This window comes from Rosa chinensis, chromosome 1 (assembly GCF_002994745.2).
Source record: "Rosa chinensis cultivar Old Blush chromosome 1, RchiOBHm-V2, whole genome shotgun sequence".
Classification (NCBI taxonomy): Eukaryota; Viridiplantae; Streptophyta; class Magnoliopsida; order Rosales; family Rosaceae; genus Rosa; species Rosa chinensis.
The window spans coordinates 26,175,482-26,194,578 of record NC_037088.1 but is presented as its reverse complement, the minus strand read 5'-3'; the positions used below and the strand labels follow the sequence as shown (position 1 = coordinate 26,194,578).

The 19,097-nt window shown below is 38.3% G+C and overlaps 2 protein-coding genes across 2 annotated transcripts; one reads left to right on the top strand and one right to left on the bottom strand.

The window, feature by feature from the left end:
• Positions 1 to 440: 440 nt before the first annotated feature.
• LOC112163928 lies at positions 441 to 1,010 on the bottom strand. Its single transcript, XM_024300188.1, has one exon. The coding sequence runs from the start codon at positions 1,008 to 1,010 to the stop codon at positions 441 to 443; it is 570 nt and encodes a 189-aa protein (XP_024155956.1).
• A 13,116-nt stretch (positions 1,011 to 14,126) lies between these two features.
• LOC112184045 (pre-rRNA-processing protein TSR2) lies at positions 14,127 to 17,736 on the top strand. The gene is made up of 4 exons (XM_024322344.2): positions 14,127 to 14,566; positions 16,249 to 16,337; positions 17,080 to 17,193; positions 17,385 to 17,736. The coding sequence occupies exons 1-4, from the start codon at positions 14,383 to 14,385 to the stop codon at positions 17,577 to 17,579; spliced, it is 582 nt and encodes a 193-aa protein (XP_024178112.1). The 5' UTR covers positions 14,127 to 14,382; the 3' UTR covers positions 17,580 to 17,736.
• The last annotated feature ends 1,361 nt before the right edge of the window (positions 17,737 to 19,097 follow it).

Genomic DNA, 19,097 nt, shown 5'->3' with positions numbered 1-19,097 from the left:
ACCGGTCTTAGGGTTTTTGGATATAAATAATGTATGAGACTAACTAGTACCGGGTTTATGAACAAAGATTTGTACCCAAATATAATAGGAGATTATAATGAAATCCTTAAAATAAAATTGTTAAAATTAGAAGAGTTACTCAATTTTGGAAATATAGATGTTCCGTCATACACTTTATTCTTTTTTTGATACGAAAAGACTAACAAAACAAGCTAAAGGGAGGCTCCTCTAGAGCAACCTGCGCCAAACAGATCAAAGCTAATAGCTGGATTAACACTCGAGGGAAAGTGACTGGTCCAAGAAATGAGCTCGTCTGATCCATGGCCTATGGAGGCAAGGGCATTTGCCACAAAATTAGTTTCCCGTAAAGTGTGGGTGAAAACGACTGAATTGAAGTTAGATGCTAGCTGTTTGATGTCCTGGATGATAGACTATAGATGTCATGGAGTGTTGGTCTTCCCAATAACACAGTGAATGATCAGTTGGGAATCCCCCTCAATCAACAGATTGGTGTAGTTAAGCTCTTGAGCTTTTAGGAGGCTTTCCCGAAGAGCAACAGCTTCAGTTAGAGGGACATTAGCTTTCCCAATTCGTTTAGCACAAACAATAACAGGACATCCAAAGCTGTCTCTGATGACAAAGTCAATAGCTGCATTGTTGTTTTGTTGGATGACTGAACCATCAAAGTTGATTTTAACATGGACTGGAGGAGGAGGATTCCATTTGATGTGCTCCCGCTGATCAGAAGGACGCCTTACAGGAGGATTATGAATGAGGAAATCTTGAGAAGTGGAAGCTGCAATGGCCACTATAGTAGGGGAGGAGAAAGCTTCATTCCTGAAAACATTGTTATTTCTTGCTTTCCAAATGTGATAGCATAGAGAAATGATCTTAACAAAGAGATTGGCATCATAAGGTGCATCAATAAATAAATCAGTTAAATTCTGGTGCAGGCTATTTGCATTAAGCAAAACAATGCAATTGGCAAGGTTCCAGACAGATCTTGACATAGAGCAATGACATAATAAATGGTCAATAGTTTCTTCACTAACATTGCATAACGGACATAAATTAGAGTGAATGAGGCCAAACCTGTGCAATCTGCTTCTGGTGTTAAGTCTACCTCGTAAGAGAAGCCAACCAAAGACCTTCACCTTAGGAGGTAAGTTCAATTGCCAGAGTTTCTTGAGTAAAGGAGATTGAACATTGCTCTCTACATTTGCATTTTGTAACCATGTGGCAGATTTAATAGTAAACACACCATTTGGCGAGGTTCCCCAGATAAAAGTGTTTTCATGGGGATAAATAGGAATAGGCATTGCACAAATTTGATCCACAACATCCGTATGTAAATGAGTCAACAATTTATCTCTATTCCACTTATTGTTCAAAATATAATCACTAACTGTTTCATTCCAATGAATAGAAGCAGTCTGATTTTCATCAAGAAGGTTAGCTAGAGGAACGGGGAAAATCCAGTTAAAAGTCCAAAAATTGTCATATACTTTATTCAAGGGATGTAATTCTGCAAGATTTCTTGCAAGCTTATCGGTACTTACTAGTCTTTATCATCAAATGCACCAATCATGCATGTGTGCTAATCAAGATGGCCAACCACATATTGGCCAGAAAATAGAGAAACCTACTACATAAACTAGGAGTCTCGACCCTAATTTGCATAGAATGTAAAGAGCAAATACGATCAATCACTTACTACGAGCTAGTGAGATTCAAACTCACTGCATGTTTTTTGAGAGTAAAGATAATTTTATTACTTATCTATGGTCATAAGACATTTTACATCAATTGTTATCTCATACCAAAAGCCTAGATGACAAAAGTCACCAAACAATTGACCGGTAACCCTCGTTGCAGACAAAATGAGCACAATTATTCTAGTCTAAAAATAACAAGACCCAAACCCTCACAACCTACATCTCCTTCATAGTAAATCTAGTCGCCTACAGACCTCAATTGGTGTGATGCCCCAGAAATTCGTATTTATTTTCCGAGGATTTTCCGGAATCTAAATTGTGATTTTTGGACGTTTCGTGGCTCGTGGATGGAGCGGAAGTGTTTCGGGCGAATAATTATTTGAAAAGTATGGTTTTAGGGGGTTGCCAAAGGTTGACTTTTTATACGTTGGGATTCTCCGAAAACTTCCTTCACGAAAGTTGTAGAGCGCGTCGTTACGAGTTCGTGGACATGTGGAACGCGAGAATCGGAGTTCGTATGAGAAAGTTATGGCTAGCGGAAGAAGTTTCCATTTTAGTATATATAGGAAAAATCAGAAAAATATATTCATTTTTCCACTTTCCTTTTCCGGAAACCACACACTCTCTCTCTTCTCTCTCGTCCGCGTCTTCAGAGTCGAAGTTTTTCGACTGACCCGACCCGGACCCGGTCGATCCGACCCGACGTTTCCGGCGAGCTCCGGCCATCTCCGGCGACGAAATTTTCCAGACAGGATCGTCTCCGCCGTCTGGTGGTCGCTGTGGTGTTCTCTAGCGCCGATTCTCGGTGGTAGCGGCGGTAGAAGGCGGTGCAGGTTGGTGTTTTCGGACCCGGCCGGAAAACACAACTCCGGCGACTTCATGGCTTCAACGATTCCTTGGTTGAGCTCAGAGCGGCCTCGTTGATCGATCCTTGGTGGTTGTTTGGATCGATTCACGTGAAACTTCGATCAACTCGGATTGGATCACTGTTCACAGCTTGTGAGGTAGTTTTCGATCCCTTAGGCTTGTTTTCTGACTTCGATCCAGTTATGAGAATTCACAAGCATGCTTAGATGAAGCTTTTTGATGTTGGGAGTTTTGTGAAATAATGAGTTTTTGGCCGGCGGCGGTGCACCACCGTCTGTGGCGGTGTTCCGGCGGTGTTCCGGCCACTTAAGGAACTGTTTTTGGTATTATATATGTTCTACTCGTTGATACGAGCGTTTCGATATATAATATGCAAATTTTGGAGTTCGTATGGAATTGTTAGGATTTTTACCGTTTCATATCGGTGAATTTATTCGATCCGTGAGGATTTGAGCGTCCGATCGACTTGTGGTTTGGTCACATCGATCGTGGGCGTATTCCGGAGACTTTGGGAGGTCTCGGATGTGGTTTTGCCTCGATTGGCGCCACTTTGGGGATTTTAGTTCAAAACAAGGGTTTCGGACTTAAATCGTTTGTGAATTGTTACTGATTTGAAATCATTGGTGAATAGGTGCTTCTAAAAGGTGAATTGGACGAGTTGTTGGTGATAGTGTTAGTTCGGTTCTGTATTGAAGACGCAGCGGGATCCTGAGGTGAGTAATCTCACGAAGTTCATTTCACGAACGGGAATACCCTTATTATTTTGAGAGTTATTTAGTTAACTGCAAACTATAGATGGTATTAGGGGCACTTTTGAGTAGATGATTACGTGTGTATATATGTATATTATGGGATGTATATATATACATACGTATTCATGTATTAGTAGATATATGTTTACGTGAAATATATATGTTTTGGGTGGTTTGTGGATTTGTGAAAACAATATGCATGAAATGATGCTTTTTATTGTTTTGGGGTGTGGCTTTTGGAAAACAAATGATTTGTGGAAATGATTGATTTCGATTTGTTTTGAAAAACGTTGAGATTTGAGAAAAGTGTTGAGATTTGGGTACGAAAACAATGGGCATGAATTGATGCTTTTTATTGTTTTGTGTTATGGCTTTTTCGGAAAACAATGATTATGGAAATGTTGATTTCGATTGTTTTCAAAAGCGTTGCGATTTGTGTAACATTTTGGGTCAGATGCGACTCCTTTAATGTTTTGCTCCAAGGGACATTGCGGCCCGAGGATCAAAGGTCTAAGACCTTGGGCAGAATCTCAGGTGACCACGTCTTTGGCCGGACGAGTGGTTACGTTTTTCAGTTAGAGCTCTAATCTGTCTGCCATATAGGTAATTCATGGGGTAACGGGAATTGGTTATTTACAACTCATGACATTACGTATTTTTAGGGAACAAGGTGTGAGTTGCTTCCTTATTAATGGTTTTTAAGGGGACAAGGTGTGAGTTGTTTTCCTTATTAACGTTTTGATAGAAATCAAGGTGTGAGTTGCTTTCTATGGTACGATTATGGTACATTTGATAGGAAACAAGGTGTGAGTTGCTTTCTATGTTTTACTGATAGAAAACAAGGTGTGAGTTGCTTTCTATGTTTTACTGATAGAAATCAAGGAGTGAGTTGCTTTCTATGTTTTACTGATAGAAAACAAGGAGTGAGTTGCTTTCTATGTTTTACTGATAGAAATCAAGGAGTGAGTTGCTTTCTATGTTTTACTGATAGAAATCAAGGAGTGAGTTGCTTTCTATGTTTTACTGATAGAAATCAAGGTGTGAGTTGCTTTCTAGGGTACGCTTATGGTACAACTGATAGAATTCAAGGTGTGCGTTGTTTTCTATGTTTTATTGATAGAATTCAAGTGTGGGTTGTTTTCTATGTTTCGTTTTAAAAGGAAACAAGGTGTGAGTTGCTTTCTTTTATTTCGATTTGAAAGGAAATTAAAGTGTGAGTTATTCTCCTTTATTTCGTGTTTTAAGGAATCAAAGCGTGAGTTGTTTTCCTTATTTTTGACAGTTAGTTGTGTGTGGTTTGAGTTACTCATACGGGCTTGCAAAAGCTTACCGGGTTTGTTGTGTGGCAACCCGGTGCACCATTCCAACGGTGTAGGGGTTAATCCTGCAGGTTAGGATAATCGAGGTTGAGGCAGCGAGCTAGCAGCTTTACGGTAGGAAGCCAATTTTGTGACTTTACCGTTATTTGGACTTCCGTTGTAGTGAGCTCTGAGGAGTATTACGTTTATCTTGTTGTTGACAATTTAATTCGTAAGCTTGTGTAATATATAACTCTTTGGAGTGAGTGTATATTAACTTTGAGGGTTCAGGGCATCAATAAGTGTGTAAGTTTAAGGGAAAAAGATTTCAGGTATTTTGTATTGATGACTGGACGTTCACGCATATATAATTATGGGGTTATATATATCGATTTTCATGTGTGTAAAATCAGGGGCGTGACAATTGGTGTACAACTAGAGAAACTAAGAATTATGTCGGCAAAGACTCAAATCCAATTGCATGCAAAAAAAACAAAACTAGGACAGGATAAAGCCCAATAGATCTACCAAAAAAGGCCTAGAGAAAAAGCTAGAAGAAAAAAACAAGGTTTGCTGGAGCTCAATCATGGTCCAAAGGAGAATCTAGCCCAAGGTTGAAGCCCAACAAGGCCAACTCGACCCAAACCCATCTCTACCTAGTGTAGCATGTACGCCCGAGCAACAGCCAAGACCCCCATCGCCGCCGTTCCAAGGAACTCCACCTCCATCGAAGCAAATGAGTTTGGATGCCCATCAGGATCGAGCCAATTGGGTATGGGATACCCATCACACCCTGCCATCTATTAGATGCCAACGAGGCCTCAACAACCTCCAACCACCTTCCTCGGAACTCTGCCGCGACCATCTATGCCTCCAACGAGGATCGAAAAGGGATGAAATCGGCCAACCAATGTTAGTTTCTTCCCCATCCAAAAATCCAAGAACCACCGCTGAGCTCTGTAGATCACCACCCGTTTGGCAGTGCCGCAACATCAGCGCGGCCAAAGGCCGGCAGTGACGTTGGGTCACCGCCAGACGAGCACTCTTGAAACACTAGGGAAGACGACTATGATAGAAGCTGTTGCGGCTGGAGAGAAGTAGGGTTATTCAATATCTTTAATATTATTTTGATAATAGAAATTCAAATGCTCAAACCCACACTACATGTTAATGCAAACTGAGGTGAAAATATCAAAATACTTGAGCAAATGACAATATTGAGGTAGGGGTCATCATTTGGCCCTTAGGCCCTAAACCCACCATAAGCCCGCCCGGCCCGTAGGGTCGAAGCCCTACCCGGCCCTTGCATTAGGGCGGGCCGGCCCGACCCTTTTTAAAATAGGGTAGGGTATGGGCCATGAGAATGAAACCCGGCCCGACCCTCTGGCTCGGCCCATTTGAACCCTTTAGGGCCAAGCCCGGCCCGGCCCTTTAGGCCCGCCCGAATAAGCCCTAATAATTTTCTTTTTTTAATTATGTTTCTCTTTTTTCTATAATATGCAATTTATCTCTTTCTTTGTAATTGATTTCTTAAGTTTTGTTTTCTTTAGTTTTTATTTTCTTTGTTACATAACAATTAATATTAGGAGATTTAGAGAGATAGTTAATTGAATATAACCATCTTAACTAATATTAATAAATGTTATAAGTTAATTTCCACACACACACACACATATTAAATATGATCAACTAAAAATAGTGTCTTATATTAGTAATATTACCTATATAACCATTGAGCCACATTTTGAGGAAAAAAAAATAATGTAAGTTTTTTTTTATTAAACAAAATAAGGCCCTTTTCGGCCCTATTTGGCCCTATTCGGAAGGTCGGCCCGATCCGGCCCTTTCGGCCCTAATAGATAGGGCTTTTAGGACGGGTAAGGGTTAACATATTTAAGCCCCGGCCCGACTCTACCCGGCCATAAATTTTGTTGACTTTGACTACACCCGGCCCGGCCCGATCCTAAACCCTAAAATTTAGGGTAGGGCCGGCCCTAGCCCGGCCCATGATGACCCCTATATTGAGGTGTACCATAAGTTATAAGCAAGAAGGCCGATGATCATAAACCTAACCGAAGCCCATCACGCAGAGACAGCCCAAGACCATTCTCCCATTTCTCAATGGCTTACACGGGTCCAAAATCCTTTCTCTTCTCTCCCATTCCTCTCTACTAGCCAGTCTCAGTCCTCCTCTGGTATGGTCTTTTCTGCTTCTATTTCTATCAACTTTTCACTTGGGTTGTTTTTGTTTCTCAAACTTCACCGATTTGTTTCTCTGTAACAATTTATGAAACGCAAAATTTTATAGAAAAGGCTTTATCTTCGTTTAAATGAATACTGGGTTTAGTGCTAAAGGTTGAGTCTTTATGTATTGTTCTTCGATTTTCTTGTTTCTCTGTGTAATTTGAAGTATAAATTGTAATTGTGGTTTTGTTTGTGTTAGATCTTTTATCAGGAAAAAGGTTTAAGCTTGCTGTTGTAGTTAAGTTTTTACCAGAATTATGGGTAATGCTGTGAGCAATTGGAAAGAGTAAGATTGGGAAGTTTCTGATTCAGCCTCACCTTGTGTTTCCCTGATTGCTAAAATATGATTTAGTTAGCTGTATTTGGTTGTTGAAGTTTGAAACTTTGGATATGACATTGCTTTTGGAATCGGTGTAATGGGTTTCGTAACACTATTGCTGGTTGTCTTGTAGATGCAAGTTTCTGAAATTGGATAATGTTATGGACACTTGATTTTGAAGCCGGTCTAAAGTTTTTCATATCTTGTGAATTATGGCAGTGTTGTATTTGAAGTTGTGGATGTAATAGTGGTTTTGCATTTGAGCGGTGGATGAAGTCAATAGTGATTTCTTACTTTGTTGTAATGCAGGCAGTGATTGAGAAATTAGGCATTGATATACTGTGCTGAAGAGTTTTAGTGGGTTTTCAGAAAATGATAGGAATCTTAAAGATTAAGCCCCTAATATCTACGCTTGAGTCTTCTTCAAGCCACCAGTTCCTTCAGAGGTGCTCTGTGAGTGGGACTGCAAAGGGTAAGTCAGAGACGAAAACTGCAGCGCCTCTGAAGCGCTCAAAGATAACTACGAAAAAAGGTTCTGGAGATGGTGCCCCTAAAGGTGCAGAGGAAATTCATGTAGTGCTATGTACGCCTCAGAACTCTCCAGAAATAACCCAAGCACGCGATCCGTTTTCGTGACTTGACGACCCACGACGGGACCCTACCGGAACTCTTCCAGGGATGCCAAGCAAGATAAAATACTTGGGTTTAAATGAAACTGCAACTAAAGAGTTGCCTTCATCAATTTGGTCTCTTAAAAAATTTGCTAAACTGAATCTTTCTAGCCGTGCAGGCATTAAGAATCTTCCAAGAAGCCCTAGGAGGCTGAAATGCCTGGCATTTCGTGAGTGTGTATCTGCGGGATCATTTCAGTCGTACTGCAAGATAGCAAACAGCTTGTGAGGCTCCCAGCCAGTATCTATGAGTTAAAATCTCTGAAGAACTTGATCCTTCTGGTCGCTTTAGAATCAAAAAGTTCCCAGAAGTCTTGGAGGTAATGGAATGTCTCGAGTTTCTTTGTGTACATAATTAAGAAATTGTAGGGGTACCCTCATCAGTTGAAAATTTTGTTGGGCTTAAAACACTAGAGATATCTTCATGTGGAAGCCTTGAGTTTGTCCCCAACAGCATCTACAATTTAAACATTCTTGAGCATTTCTCAGTGACTTACAGGCTGCGTGAAACTGAAAAGATTGCCTCCCATGTCAGTGATTTTGTGCCCTTGATATCTCTAGACCTCAATGATTGCCAATTTTTAGAAGAAATATATCCGTGATGGCCTCATTGGCTCAACCTCATTGCAAAGACTAAATCTAAGTGGAACCATGATTCAGACCATCAATCCAACAATCAAACAAGCGTCTGGGCTCAAGTATCTGAACACAAGTAACTGCAAGTGCCTTCAATCTTTGCCAGAGCTCCCATGCCTTCCAGCTTTGGTGGGAAATGGCTGCCCATCACTTAAGACGGTGTCATATCCAATGACTGCACCCACACGAGATTTGAATCAGAGGCATTCATTTTGTGCTTGTATAAATTTGGATGAGAATACAAGAAGCAACATGATGGATGATGCATGGGCTGTATGGGTCAGAATTGTGCGAATGGCAACTGTATCTCTTTCTCTCTCACAGATACACACAGAGAGAGTCTCACTAATATTAAATCGGAGTAGATTCCTCTGCTTTCTAATGAATGAAAAGCCTTGACCAGTTCGATAACCATGATGTCTATATCTCTATATATTGTACAGGATCATCCATTATATGGTACCGTTACTCTAATATGTCCGGGAACTGAGATCCCAAAGTGGTTCAGTTGTGAAAAAGAGGGATCTTCAATAAAAACCAAGCTTCCTCAGCACTGGTCTGATGATAGAAACTTCTTGAGATTTGCTCTGTCGGCTGTTTTGCCATTCTATACAGCATATTCTGTCACACCTCAATGTGAATGCAATCTCACAACCAATAATGAGCGAAGCCATCAACTTACTTTATTTCATTCTCGTTCCCATAAAGCCAGGCTTGATGGCCTCAAGGAAGAACTGAACATTCGGATCACCTGTTAATGGTGTACAGATCCCTTTCACTTCCAGATACGGTGAAATGGTCCACTCAAGTTTCTTTTGACTTCTCTGCTAAATTTGATGGTCAGTTCGTTGAGTTGAAAAGTTGTGGTGTGTGCTTTTTGTATGCCCTAGGTCAGGATCATGATTCTCTGAAATTTGAAGTCATTGATACAGAACATGCTACTAGTGGAATTGGAACTTCCAGTGAGTCTGAATCTGGTGAAAGTGAAACTTCTAGTGAGTATGAATCTAGTGAAAGTGAAACTTCTACTTGGAGAGCTTTCTTTCAATGATGCTCGGAAGTTTTATCATTAAATAAATTCCCAAAAGCAAGGTTTGGCAACTGCATAATGGAATATTTATTTGCTGTCTATCACAACTACATTTCTACATTCTGTATTTCTATGTTCTGTTTTGCACTTGTACAGATGTCCTAGAACTTGAATTTCGTTGTGAAGTAATTAGCTGTCTCTCAACCGTCAATCTATTTATTGACTCTTAATCAGTGTCTTATGATCTGAAATTTACATCACCTGAGGTATTTCCTTCATGAAGTAGCACTGAAGATCAAATGTTCTTTTTTCATTTTTATAATTTGTAATTCCATTGATTTATGTCTCACAGGAATTTTTCTATTTTCCCATCTTCATCTATTTCAAGTGAAATTGCAATTTTGACTCCAAAAACTTGTTTCTAAAGAGATCCCATTAACTCAAATGATAACCGGTATGCCCAATCAGATGACCACAACACACAACCAAACCCAAGGACCTGAATTATATACAAAGCACCAAATATCAAGATATTGAAGCTATTCCCTGTGTAGTTAGGAGTCCCAAGGAAAGCACTTGTCCATTCCATGTGTAACGGAAACCATGAAGTCTCAAGAACCAGTCAGCAGTCACTTTCTTCTCAGCAAAATCTACTAAAGCCGATGAGCTTATTGCTGTTACCACTAACCTAATAGGTACACTTCTCAGTTTCTATGTCTCTCTATATAAATATTCACTTGGATGTCTCTATTCCGCAAATTTTATTTACTGATTTTTTTCAGTATCTTGTGCACCGTTCTGTGCATTCTCTTTTTCAGTGACTTGTTTGCTATAACAAAAATTAGAAACATAAACAAGGGAAAAATATTAAAGGAAATGTGTGGGGAAAATCAGCTTTCTTGCATCTAGTTCTCGGCCTGTTTACTTTTCTCATCATCATCATCAGAAGCATCTAGTTCTCGGCCTGTTTACTTTTCTCATCATCATCATCAGAAGCATCAAGGCATTGCCTAAGGACCGCTTGGAACAGATGCTTCCCAAGAAGCTACCTACTCCTTATTCAGCTCCCTCCGAAGGCACAAATTCAGCAACAAAGTCTTCTTCCAAAGCCTTCGAAGCTCATAGGAACCTCCCTTCATTAGATGGAAAGGTCTAGAAACAGTTTTATATATGAAGAGTTTAGTTTCAATTCTATCTCTAACTGCAAAAAAAATGCAATCCGCGGCACTGTGCTGCTCAAACGGTAGCATGCAGAGATTTTAAATCAGCTTATGCACCGAACCATACCCTTGTAGATTTCTTTTGACTTTAGTCTGCTGGTACAGCCTCTTGTAAAGATACGAAAGTAGATTCATTATTGGACAGGCTGAATTAGCAATCATAATTTTGGGACAGTTGCGAGATATGGAGCTTCTTTTATTTTGCGCTCATGGCCATATAATCATATATCACTTACATTATTTTCTTTTTACTTCTTCCATATAGCAACATCTTTGTGTAATCTGTATTTAGTTTCCTACAAATTAAGTCTGGTGATGCCTTGATCAAGACGGATCTATTTTTGAACTACAACACATTCTGTGGGATTTCACTTCTGTTTCTTCACAGGCGGGTCTATATGGAATTTTCTTCCGAGGAAAGCTAAAGTTTCTGACTAAATACATTTTTTTTGGTTCCTGTCTCAAGCCAGTTTTGAATAACAAACATGTCCTGGTATTATGAGCTTGTGCACAAGATAAAAAATAGATATCACAAATACCCACGCACTTCTTTTTGGCCTAAATTCACCAGAAGAATTTTTTTATTTTTTTTTGTATCCATACAAATACTTGCTTACAGTTTCAGTTATCTGGAGATTGTCAACTTGAATGAATCTAGTGCTGCATATTGACTCCAGTAATGCTTTTTCCTCAACAAAAGGGATACCATTTGCCTGCCAATACTTAAGACTCCAATGTAGGCTGATCTATGTCTGTCAGACTCTGAACTGAACTAACAAAACCAACACAGAACACAGTACCTTTTTTTAGCTTACACTCAAAAGAAGTCAAGTGAATCTAGTGCATGTCTGCATGACAATTGCATTGGATTCAACTATTACCACAGACGGGCCATTGTCCTTACTGAGCTTAAGCCCCATTCCAAAACCATATATGCATTAAAAGTGAGAAAGAAGAAAAACAAATGAATTAGATGTTATGGGTATGTAGGGGCGCTTAACTGAAAAAATTCTCTAGTTGGCAAACCAATTTTGTTGTCCAAGTCTAGAGACTTATGATTAATGCAAGTACTCGATATTACACGGTAAGATTGGAAATTCTACAGAATTTCCTGTAATTAAACGTGCATATAATTAGTCAATGGCCAGCTAATTCAATTAGAGCATTACATAACTATTTGTAAACAAGAACAAAACTCACTTGAATGGCTACCAGAAAATAACTTGGAGCAGTTATGGAAAACAATAATAAGATGCATAGCTTGTTTAAAAAAGCTTGTAATGTGGACAATATACAAACATAAAAGAATCCATAGTCCAAATCTCCACACAAGAAAAGAAATGAAAACAATTGGTCTCTCCAGCGTTACACTTGCTCTTTCCATGAGTTGGACTCAATCTTCAAATGTCAAACTTTCTGCAAAGCAAATAAAAAAGACAAACGAAACATGTTATCGAAAGAAAATGATGATGTATTTACTATGGCTGGTGAAACTAACTAAAAGGAATTTAGTATGTAGTCAGCAGGCAGAATATAAGCTTTCAGCACTTTCTAGTTTCTACTCTCCTAAAAGGAAAAATAAAATAAAAATTGAGTACCTTCTACTAGAATAGCGTATATGATGAAAGCTTAGTTAAGTCATGCAAAAATAAGACAAAGTTATGTATCTTTGGCGATCCACGCCTCCATCTCGTTTGGACTCTATAAGTTTCACAGGAACAGAGTTCAATCTCAGTGTTTCTAGTTGAGTATGGTATACAAGGCCATGTGGCAATGTCTTTAATTCCTTGCAGCTATCCAAGGATAAGAACTGAAGATTCGGCACCACCCCACTGCAATTGTTGAAGCATTGAAAAGCCTCTGCTAAATCCTTGCTTCCTGGAAACAAAAGGAAAAGTAGGTATAGGATAATACCAAGTATAGAAGAATATGGCAGACATAAAAGAACCAAAAGATGAAGAACTGCATTCACACACTATTTGCAACAAGATGAAGAACTGCATTCACACACTATTTGCAACAAAAGGAAAAAGCGTAAACCAATAATAGGACATACATTAATACATGTGTGTACCATAAAATGCTATAATGATAGTAAAACAAGCGGAATGATTTTGGTATGAAATATCGGTTTATATGAGACAAATATATATATATATATATATATATATATATATCTATACTATTATTAAGAGAAGAGGTTTTGTTAGCCAAAATGCATATGAAATTACATATGGATCCTTACATCATATATTAATTTGAAATTATATTTAATAACTAACGGATAAGAAGGTAAATAACAAAATCAAAATTGAAAAAAAATAAGAAAACAATAATTTACTTATCTGCAGATAACTTCCCACTTACCCACTATGTGCATTTCATCTAAGACAAAACTTCCCACTATTTGTAATAACTCCCCACTTATTTTGAAAAAAGCTTTTCCACATCTATTTAATTAATAATTATCCACACCCATCGGGTGTGTTTTGTTCTAGTATATATATATTAGTTTTCCTCCACACTCAGTGTTTTTTTGTTTGTTTTTTTTTTTAGAAAGAAAAAAAGATAATGGATTAAAATAGTTATTGTAGAGAGAAGTTAGTAGGAGACAAAAGTGGGTTGTGAGATTTTTTTTTGTTTATTTTTTTAATAAAAATATAATTTGTAATTATCATAATTGCCCATGTGATTTAATTAATTCTCAAAATTTTTAAATATTTCTGTCAAATTTTTTAGTTTTGGCTAACAAAACCTCTTCTCTTAATAATAATATCAGCAGGACCCACCCATTATGTGTCTGGAGAGAAGTTAAAGGTAGTGGAAAAACTTTTTGTACAACTATCACATTTTCTGCTATTTTTTTATTTTGTTTTCTATTTTATAATTTACTATATTATCTTATTGATTAATTATATTTCATAATTTTTAATATATAAGGGTTAAATTGGTAAAAAAAAAATAGTTTTGAAAAGCAAACTCTCTTATCTTAATAATAGTATAAATATATATATATATATATATATATATATCTACTACTATAATTGGAGGCCCTCTTTTGGTGTTAAAGGCTTCACCAAATTTTGAAAGTGCCTATAATACTCTTCAATAACATAATTATCAAATTAAGTAATAAAATATACATAAATAAAAGAGTAAATTGAAAAAATACCCAAACCATCACTATTTTATCTCTAAAAAATAAATAGTCAATTTATTTTCCATTAACACCACATTATCACCCGCGAAAAATGCGGGCACGTTGTTAGTATATATATATATATATATATATAAAGGCCAAAGACCTGAAGCAAATGGACTTTTCTTCACTCTCTCTCCTTCACTTTATAAATTCAATTATTTTGTTTAGACCCTAAGGGACCGGCCCAAACCGAATTGGAATATAAAGCAACGTAGTTAGTTTTCTTCCTCACTCGTTCACGGTTTAAGAACCACCAGAACTCGATCTTCTTTCTTTCCTCACTCATTCACGATTTCACTCGGTCTTCACTTCCTTTGAGTCTCGTCCGCCCTAGTCTGCCCCGTGTATCAAGGATTCAAGGTCTCTCTTTCTCTCTCTCTCTCTCTCTCGGTGATCTTACTCTGGAGCTGCATTGAAGAGCCTTCAAAATGGAGCCTGAGAGAAAGCTAACGGCGCCGGCTGCGGCGGCCTTCCAAGAAGGGGTCGGGTTGGTTCTGTCGCGGTGGTCGGCGCTTCAATTGGCCGTCGAGAACGAGTGGGGTGGCCGTGAATCGCGCCTCAAGGCCGAGCAACTGGTCTCTGATATCTTCTCCTGGGTCAATTTCTCCACCGGTAAGTTCAACTCCTCAAGCTTTCTCCTTTTCCTGCGAATTGAGTCTGTGATTTTGATTTTTTGTGCTGAAATTATCAGAGCATTGTTTGTGCGTGGATGTGTTGACAGTTTAATCTAGTATTTTTTTTTTTTTCCATGAAGTTCAATTCTTTTGTTCGGAAATTGTGATTCTGAGAATCGATACTCAGGTTTTTTTTTTTTTTTTTTCCTTTTCTGCAAAATGAGTATGTAATTTTTTGCATAAAGAAGAATTATTAATGTTACTTGTTAGTTCTGGCATCTCCTCATGTATATAAAATCAAAATGTTAAAGTTACGTTGGTCGAAACAGTATTTGCTGGCCGTGAATTTGTATGAAATGAATTGTGTAAACTGTTAGCTCTATGGTGTGCTATACTCGATATGAATTAGCAGATAGGGCTATGAGATTTGAAGATCCGTATCTGTTTTATTTGTCTTTTTATGGATGTGTCTTGTGTGTCTGTGCTTCCCCAGTATGGCTTAAATACTTTGTAAACTCGTGCTATTTTTCTCTTAGAATGTGTCACTTCTGCTCTGTTATATACTATTTCTTCATATCATCTGTCTCACCTGATTTGATTAATTTATAGGCACGATGTGTTTTATGTCCATTTACATTGGAGATGTGACGAAGAGTGAATATTTAACTATAGGAAATTAGTATATCTGAAGAATCTGTTATTCAATTCCCAACTGACAGTGTAATTATTCCCGTTTTCTTGTAAATTGATCTCTAATTTTGTATCCCTTGAAGGCGGTAGTTTCTTCACACTAGTGTAATTCCTGTTTGATTGTAGTTTTGTATCAGCAAATATGATTTTTAACATCAGTTTGTGAAACAAACACCCACAAAGTTCTTTATTCAATAAAGACCTGTATACGAACTTGGGCATTGTGGTAACCCCAGATACATTGCTAATCTTCGTAAGGAAAGATATTGTAACTCTTAACTTTTGCATAGTTCAGGTGTCCTGATGAGTGCTTAATCTGAAGGATGATTAAGACAATTACATTCAACTTTCTATGTTTCAAGAGAGCAAGAAAGTGCTTTTTCAGTTTTTGTTGTATGAAGCTGTGGAGAGCTGTGTAGTGGTTTTGTTTGGTTATAGTGTAGCTTTTGACCCCCTTCTCCTTTCTAATTCTTTGACCTGTTGAATTTAATTGCGGCTAGTTTTAGTTTGCCATATTTTTGCTCATTAATGTTAAAAGTGATCTTTCCTCTAGTTTTTTCTTTCTTTCTTTTTATTGGATCTTTACCACAGGATTTATCAATTTTGTGCTAGAATATGCTTCTGCAATACGACTTCCGATGTGTGTGGTTCTTTTTGAGAGCATTATTATGCCAATGTTGTGTTTAGATTTGCTAAGAGTTCAATCCAGGTCTTATGGCACAAAGTTATTTTCTTAGTTAGTTTATTTTATTTTTGTGTACAAAGTTATCTGCAAAAGTAAGGACCTTTGCCTCATGAGCTGTCAATTTTGTAGAAAAAGATGGTATGTAATCTGTGGAGAGATGTGCTTGTGTAGCAGTAGGAATATGATACAGTGATATAGTACACATTATGTAGGAATATGATACACTGATATAGTATGCATTATGTGGATTTTCTTACAATGATTAGTGTTATAGTTCTGACAGCCATCTGTTCATTCTTTTTCAGAACCTCTTTATATAGATGATTTAGAAGAAATGCTCATTGAAGCTATGAGTTCTCTCAATACTGTGATAGAGGATGGTAGCATTGAAGAGGTATGTTACATTACGCCATTTTCTTAGGTGACATGTTGCAACATCTGATAGTATCTTGATGGATTGTATTACAAATAAATTTTGTTATGCTATGCCTGTGGTGGAAAATAGACAAAATATCTGCTTGCCCTGTAGATAGTGTACTTGACTTAAAAAAGTGAGGAGCCATTAAGGAGTTGTGAGATGTCTGTGTTCTGTATGTCTGACCTTCAGTATTTGGTTAATTAATCGTCTTTAGTAACTCAAAGTCTTTTATTGTTAACTATGGCTGGCATTAACCCAACATATCTACAGCTGTAGTCAGCTGATTCTCTGCACAAGTAGCTGAAAAGCTAATGATTATGACTAGTGGGTACAAGGGATGCAATTTTGTGCTTCTGTCTTATGGTTTTTCTTTTCTTCCTTTCTTTTGCGGGTTGAAGTTAGCTGTAAAGTTAATGATTATGCATAAAGAATGCTCGGAGAATGTGTAGATTGTATTTCAAGTCTATTGAAAGCTTAAGGTTGGTTGACATCGGGGATGCAATTTAGTATCAGCAGTTTGTCTTTTTATGGTTTATTTTTCCTTTAGAGCACAAGTGGTTGGAAAGTTCATAAATTATGCATGCAGAATGTTCATCTTGTAAATTCTATTGAGAGCCCAAGGGAATCTGTAACTGTGGATATGAGGGAAGAAATTTTAGACTAGCTGTTTTATCTTTGTTGTGTTTTTAACTTTTAATTGGCTTCGGATTTTGCACAGGTAGCTGAAAAAATAATGATTATGCATGAAGAATGTTTGGATTGCAATTTCAGGTCTATTGAAAGCCTAAGGGAAGCCAATAGTCGAAGAGTTCCTACTCCTCATGTTAAACAGGTAAGTTCTATTTAAAACCCTGTGCATATAGAGTTTTGACAGTTCTATTAGTTTGCCAAAGTTTTGTGTTGAGGACATTGGTTTTTGGGTTTATCTTGTTCAGCAGAGTGCTCAAAATTGAGTAATGATCGAGTATATGATAAATTTGTGCATTACAATAAACTCTTCATTCTGTTCCTTACTCATGCCAGGTTGTCAATGATGAAGAAGACAGTGACGAGGATGATGATGATACTGATCCCAGCATGAATAAAGATGATTCATCAAACATGATTGTGGACAAACCAGAGTCTCATGCAGTAGAGCCAAAGACCAAGCAGGCAGTTGAAGCGGAAGATGGTTGGGAGGTAGTCGGACCAAGAAGAAGTAGGGGTAAAAGGAATTAGGTTAAACTTGTATACTACATATTATACTCAATTTTTGTCATCATTTACTCGTGTGGTAGAGTAATTATATGCATACCCAGTTGTTTTCATACCATGTGTGACTGTGTGTAAAAGACGTTAATCAGTTTGATATATGATTGTGATTGTTCTTGAAGCATTTGGCTAAAATGCAAGTTTAATTTACGAACCAGAATCTCAACCTCATATAACATCTCTTTCAAACTTTTATCAAAATCTTTGCTCCCGCTTCCATCTCTTACACATGAATATTTAAATATTTACCGGTTGATTTGCTCAAATGTAATTGAAAAGTAAGTCTTTTAAAAAATTTCTGAACTAGTCTTTATTTTAGTGATTCTCGTTAAAAAAAAAAAAAAGACTCATATATATGTTGATGTGAGAAGAAATTAACTAAACAAGTAAACAACATTAATGTAGTCCTTATTAATTAATTTATTTATTTAGGTAATACCCTCATGATTTTATTAATATTTTACAATACAACCCCAACACCAGCCGTGACTAAAACAAACATGAGGCCAATTTTTATTATTCCGACTAATAGAAACCGATGAATCGAACTCTTATTCGGAGCATGCATGCCATGCATCACTTTGGTCATGGTCATCATCATTAGGATCAGGGCTAGTATGATTATGGGAAAGAACTTGGCTGACCAGCCCTGGTCAGGAGGGGCTGACCACAGCCACTAACAATCTGACAGCTGTCTTTTTTTTTTTTTTTTGCCCCTTCCCTTTCGGTTCTCCTTCTTCAGTTCTTCCTCTTCTCTTGTTCTTCTTCCTCTTCCTCTTCCTCTTCCCCGTGCTGCTCTGCTCCAATTTTCAAATGCCGAAACTACCCTCCACCACCAGCACCATCCCACCCACCCAACCCAACACCAGTCCCACCACCTCAACAACCACACCCACCACTCGCCACCGCCGCCTCAAACCCCACAGAATCCGCTTCAACCGCCTCCGCCTCCTCCGCAGAGCCCAAGCTCCGAGACCACTTGGACCTCCACAGCCTCCACCGCCGTCGTCCACGTGGGATTTCTGGGACCCTTTTGTGCCGGCTTCGTCTCGGTCGGTGACCGAGGAGGAATGGGAGGCTACGACCACCACGTCGGAGGCGGTGGTTACGATTGTCACCGGGGCGGCGAGCACCGTGGCGTCGCCTTCGGTTGTTAGTGGGTTTCGAAGGACAGTGAGGCTAGCTCGATAGCAATGGTGGTGTCCAGGAATGCTAAGGATCTGGTGGAGATCATTAAGGAGCTTGATGAGTATTTTCTTAGAGCTGCCGATGCCGGTGGCCATCTCTCGTTTCTCTTGGAAGTTCCCATTCCCGGATTTTCTTCTCAGATTAAAGGAAGGAGGTAAGTGTTAGTTTTTGAAATTTTCACGTAAACTAGGGGAGAAGAGGAAGAAGGAGAACAGAGGAGGAAGAACTGAAGAAGGAGAACCAAAAGGGAAAGGGGCAAAAAAAAAAAAAAAGACAGCTGTCAGATTGTTAGTGGCT

Excerpts from the sequence above, each read along its gene's own strand:
- LOC112163928 (XM_024300188.1), bottom strand. The coding sequence starts at position 1,010 with ATGTCAAGATCTGTCTGGAACCTTGCCAATTGCATTGTTTTGCTTAAT.
- LOC112184045 (XM_024322344.2), top strand. The coding sequence starts at position 14,383 with ATGGAGCCTGAGAGAAAGCTAACGGCGCCGGCTGCGGCGGCCTTCCAA. Across the intron at positions 14,567-16,248 it reads CTGGGTCAATTTCTCCACCG|AACCTCTTTATATAGATGAT; the intron begins GTAAGTTCAACT and ends ATTCTTTTTCAG. Across the intron at positions 17,194-17,384 it reads CTACTCCTCATGTTAAACAG|GTTGTCAATGATGAAGAAGA; the intron begins GTAAGTTCTATT and ends TACTCATGCCAG.